Genomic DNA, 5,402 nt, shown 5'->3' with positions numbered 1-5,402 from the left:
ATATATTTTTTTGGAAAGCAACCCAGTCACCCCATGCATAACACTCAAATACAAAGACTGCACCACCCATGTGAAGTATTGTCGCGGACGGCGGAGTAAGGGCAAAAAAGCTAGGGCCACCATTAACTATAAACTGATGGCCTATAAAAGCTTTTAAAGTGTTGCCTAGGGACACTTTTGGGTACTGTATTCTCTCCCTATTTCACAGTGAGCACACCATTTTAAAGCCTGACATGTTTGGTATCTCCATACTCAACACAACCCCATTTTTTTGTTAAATTATAGTTATATTGAGTTTGTTGAGTTTGTGCACACTAAAATTCAATTTAGTGTATCTTCCCTGAAAATATAGGTTTGATAAACAATTGCACAAATATTGTGCAATATAAAAAATTGCAACTGCCACTATTTTATTCTACAGAGCCTCTGATTTCAGAAAAAAATAGGCTTTGAAAAGATTTTTAATTTCCATGGTATACCTGTAGGCTGTGTGTGGCCTCTCCTCAGCCTGTCTGTAAAACAGCTAGAATGGGCCCCATAAGAGCATCCCCATCAGCGCAGGAATGAGCGCTCTGACTTTTTTAAACCCTATGCATGCGCAGTGTGTAATCTCTCCTACTGTCGCACAATGCTGAACTCAGCCACTGCCATGACAGAATGAGAGAGTGCACTGCACATGCACAGGCTGTGAACAAGCCAGAGCACTTGTTTCTGTGCTAATGGGGATGCAAATCTGAAGTAAAAAAAAAAAAGTTGTAAAATAATAAAGTTAAATTAAATAAATAAATTATTTAAAAATAAAGTTAAAATAAAACACCAAAAAATATTAAAAGTTCCCCGCCCCCACAAACGCATGCATACTAACATAAAACACTCATCAAGTGCACCTGTGCATGAAAACAATGATTGTGCTACACTGCACTGCATGCACCAGAGTGAGAGTAATATTTCTAGGTCCAATGTTCATGGATAACTATAAACTGATTACCTGTACAGGCTTTTAAAAAGTGTCGCCCATGGGACTTTGGGATACTGTATTTTGTCACTGTTTCAGGGGTGCGCACCATTTTTACACTTGGCATTTTGGGTATCTAATTACTCGACACAACCTCATCTTTTATATTATACCAAAAATTGTGTAGTATATTGTGTTTTTGTGCACTGAAATTAACTTATTTGTGATTTTTACTGACATTTTGGGTTTGATAGATCGATTCCTTTCAAGAAATACATAACTCTGGGGGATTTTAAGTAATTTTCAGGCCTAAAATGGATTATAGCATGTGTGCAAAAAAAACCGCATTGGCAGCGAAAGGGTTAACATATGTTAACTACAGGATGACCTCTTACGCTATACAGAAAACACAGAAAAAAATTATTTCGCATTCAAACGTTTGTGGTACAAGGTTGATCCGCATAAAACAGATATTTTAGTTTAGCTAGTAGGCTGAATCACCTGTAAACGTACTATGTGATTCAGGGAGTGAGATATCTGCCCCAATGTCTGTTCACATGTCATTTCCTTTTTACATTTATTTTGCATTATGAAAACCGGTGCGAGAGCAGTAGTGATTTGTGGAACACAGTTAAAAACCTAATTGTCTCTGGAGACTCTAAAAGGTGCCCACACACCTTGCGATAATCGTACGATAATCGCGTGAAATCCCGCGATCGTACAATTATCGTAAGGTGTATGGAAGCCGTGCGACCTCTACTACTGTAAGGTTGCACAACTTTTATCTTATGAACATGTTCGAAAACCCGCCGAGCATTGTACGATGTTCGGCAGGTGTGTAGCATGTTCGTACGATAAAAGCCGGACGGGCCGGTGTGTGCACGCGCACACTGCCCGTTCGGCATTGCGGTCATCGGAAGCCCGTCTCTTAGGGGGGTGCGGCTTGCGATCATCGCAAGTACGATCTGCCTGCCCAAGATAGGCAGATCGTACGTTTTTTTAATTACCTTACAACCATCGCAGGACAAAAGTATTGCGATGGTTGTAAGGTGTGTGCCCAGCCTAAATTATGTCAGAAGCCAAAGGGGAAATCAATGTACCGAAAAATAAAAAATAGGTTTGGGAGACCTAATTCATAAATATACAGTAGGTAAAACAAAAATTATACACAAAAACTCTTCACATATTTTGCTGCAAAAAACAATGTAAAGGGAGATGTACAAATAATGTACACATACCTGTGTAAGCTCCAGCAGCCTTCTTTTGTCGGTTTGGGCAATATAACATAATATGGGTAAGCAGCACTACCAGGTCAGACAGTGACACTGCTTCTGGAACAAATGTAAAAACCAAATGAAAATTTGTTTTTCTCTCTTTAAAAGGAAACCAGATATGAGAGAAGATTGGATGCTGCCATTTCTAGCATCACATTCTGAAAATGCTAGTTGCTTGGCTGTCATGTTGATTTTCCAACTTGAACGCAAAATTACTCACTGGCCCACAGCAAGTACAGAAGTTCTCATTTTCCTCTGATATTACAAGACTTCTAAATTCCCTCTGATATTACTTGCTGCTTACTTACAAATAAGTAACTTAAGGTATTAGTGGAGAAGTAACAGCCAGGTAGCTAGCATGTTTTATGATTTTTTTAAAGTAAAAAATTAAGCATAAAAACAATGATCTTCTTAGAAAATACAAAGCATAATGAAGAAAACAAATGTCCAATAACGTAGAAAATACATGTATTGCAAACACCTTTATCAATTTGTCTTTTTTAAATATTCGTTTTTTAAATAAATACAAAATTGATAAACTGAAACTAGATCTATAATTATAACATCCCATCCCACTGATAAAATCTGTAAATTATTATACAGATAATAGTCTAGACTTGGACAATGATATGCTCTCACTGGCCCAGGCCAGAAATGTTTTTAAGGTTTGACAATCTGCCATCTTGTAGCACACACAGAATGAAGCTCATTCTGAGTATATGTGCCAAAGTGGTTGAGGTTACTTATTCTCTATTTTGCACCTGCATAAGGAGTCGGGAGATGGGCTGTAAGGAGATGGGTTACTGCAACATGTTATTATTGCCCAGATTTGGGCCAGCTTATAGCAGTGACAATAAATGATTGGAGTGACAACATCACTGTGGGTACTTGGACAACAAAGAACAGGTTCACTTATAGCTTTGTTTTTTAATAAACCTCTAAAAAATAAATTGTATATCTTCTGCTTTTCTTAGTAATAAAAAAAACATTGTTTGCATTGGAGGTCTGTTTATTCGTTTATATTTTTTATCAGTAAGAAAGGGAGATAAGAGAGTATATTGTGAATATAATATAATACAACCCCAATTCCCAAAAAGTTGTGACTCTGTAAAATCTACATAAAAACAGAATGCAATGATTTGCAAATCTCATAAACCCAGATTTTAGTTACAATTGAAAACAGAAACCATATCAAATACTTAAACTGAGAAAAAGTACCATTTTACGAAAAAAATAAGGTAATTTTGGATTTGATGGCAGCAACATATCTCAAAAAACCTGGGACAGGGCCATGTTTACCACCGTGTAGCATCCCCTCTTCTTTTAACAACATTCTGTAAACATCTGGGAACTGAGGAGACCAGTTGCTGGCGTTTTGGGAGAGAAATGTTGTCCCATTCTTGCTTGATATAAGATTTTAACTGCTCAACAGTTCTGGGTCTTTTGTCGTATTTTTCGTTTCAAAATGCGCCAAATATTTTCAATTGGCGAAAAGTCTGGACTGCAGGCAGGGCAGCTTTTTTCTCAAAATAGTACATTTTCTCAGTTTAAACATTTGATATGTTTTCTATTGTTGGTATACTCACAGTCATGAACAGTTCTGCCATTATTTATATGGAGTTGTTCTTTAACCACAACCCCTGTAAGAATTCACACTGACTTTCAGCTTCTGCTAGCTTTTTTGAGAACCCGCAAAACCAGTAATTATGACCTTAACCACCTTATAAATACAAAATTCTAATTTTCACTTGAAAAAATCAAATCTGTATAATTTAGCATTCTAAAACGAACCTAAAATATATTGCATACTGACAGATCTTTCTTTGGGGGAATTATTGCCATTTCAAGATTCTGGAAGAATATACAGCCTCATGTAGACTATTTTTCAATTATGTGAAACAAAAAGTTATAAAGATAAGTAACAAATGTAAAGAACTTGTATATGTAATTACCATTAGAATTTAATTTTTTTTTTAAGAAGAAAACTAGCAGTAGAAAAGTTATTATTCATAGTCATTGTGACAACATTTTACTCCTAAGTACCTTTTCGGTTCTTCAATTTTATAGGAAACAGGTTTCTGCCATGTTTATATATCAGCAATCTTCCGAGTAGGCTAAGTGAATGAACAAAGTATAAATAATGTAATTCCTTTCTGGAGTAGAATGTCTTCTGTTTAGTGCCTGGAGAGAAACAGGAGACACACACATAATTAAGGTTCTGTAGATGCACATGGAAATGTGACATTTTCTTTGACTGACACCAACAGCATAGAGAATAATAGATGTTTCACTTTCTGTCAAATAAGATCTTAGTCTCGGTCAAAATTACTAGCCTAACGGAACATGAAACTAATATATAATTCCCATCAGCCAGTGTGTTTACTGCTGCAAGGGACAGCTGTATGCACAAGTCAACAAAACATTACTAAGAATTTCAGAGCGTATCCTATAGTGGACTTAATTTACTAAGTCACAGAAAGGCAGGATAATCTTGCATGCATTTCTCTGCATATTTGCCACTAGTAACATTGTTTTATGTGTTTTATACCCCAGCTAAAATTTTACTTTAGTAGGTTCCTGTTAAGTTCTAGGACAATGCTCTTGACCTATATGTTGAAATGCTTCATCGGGGCATAAGATCAAAATCATGTCAAGCTGTCAGTGGCTGGCTTACTATTACTGACAATTCCACTTAAACTACACAGTGCGTATAATGTATGCCTGTCAACGTGGTGGTCATGACCCTCCACTGCTCTTATCTAGCTTCTGATAGCTGTACAAATATTCAAATATTTCAACGATGGTCAGTAATCTTTTAATTTAATGTTATAACTAATATCAGAAAAAAATGTGTTTTTTCCTACTTAGTGTAGTAGTAATAAACTAAACAGTAATAACTGCATTTAAAGAACAAGTTTAGGTTTAAAACCAAATTCCCCTAGTCAACCTCCCTAGCCCCCTCAATACAAAAAGCTGGGTCCACCCCCAGTTCCCCGCACAGATCCATACTTACTCCTCAGACAGTTGGCTGTGCGTGCACCTCAACATCCCATAGATTTAAAATGGATGTACCTGGATAGCAGGAGCAGTATCACATTTAATTATATGGGATGTTGATGTGTGGGCAGCCTGGCACTAGATTTTTTTTTCTCACCTTGAAGATGGTGCAGGTG

At 36.7% G+C, this 5,402-nt stretch overlaps 1 protein-coding gene across 1 annotated transcript in view; it reads right to left on the bottom strand.

Moving 5' to 3' along the window:
• Window positions 1-5,402, bottom strand: part of TBC1D32 (TBC1 domain family member 32) — a 232,910-nt gene that overhangs the window by 182,253 nt on the left and 45,255 nt on the right. The window contains exons 13-14 of the mRNA XM_018563470.1: window positions 4,273-4,410; window positions 2,194-2,286 (exon numbers count right to left, since the gene is read on the bottom strand). Of these exons, the coding sequence (XP_018418972.1) occupies window positions 2,194-2,286; window positions 4,273-4,410 (231 nt within the window). The remainder of the gene's footprint in view (window positions 1-2,193; window positions 2,287-4,272; window positions 4,411-5,402) is intronic.

This window comes from Nanorana parkeri, unplaced genomic scaffold, assembly GCF_000935625.1.
Source record: "Nanorana parkeri isolate BGI_ZX_2015 unplaced genomic scaffold, ASM93562v1 scaffold22, whole genome shotgun sequence".
Taxonomy (NCBI): domain Eukaryota; kingdom Metazoa; phylum Chordata; class Amphibia; order Anura; family Dicroglossidae; genus Nanorana; species Nanorana parkeri.
Note: the sequence above shows the minus strand (reverse complement) of the source record. Positions and strands in the feature narration are given on the sequence as shown.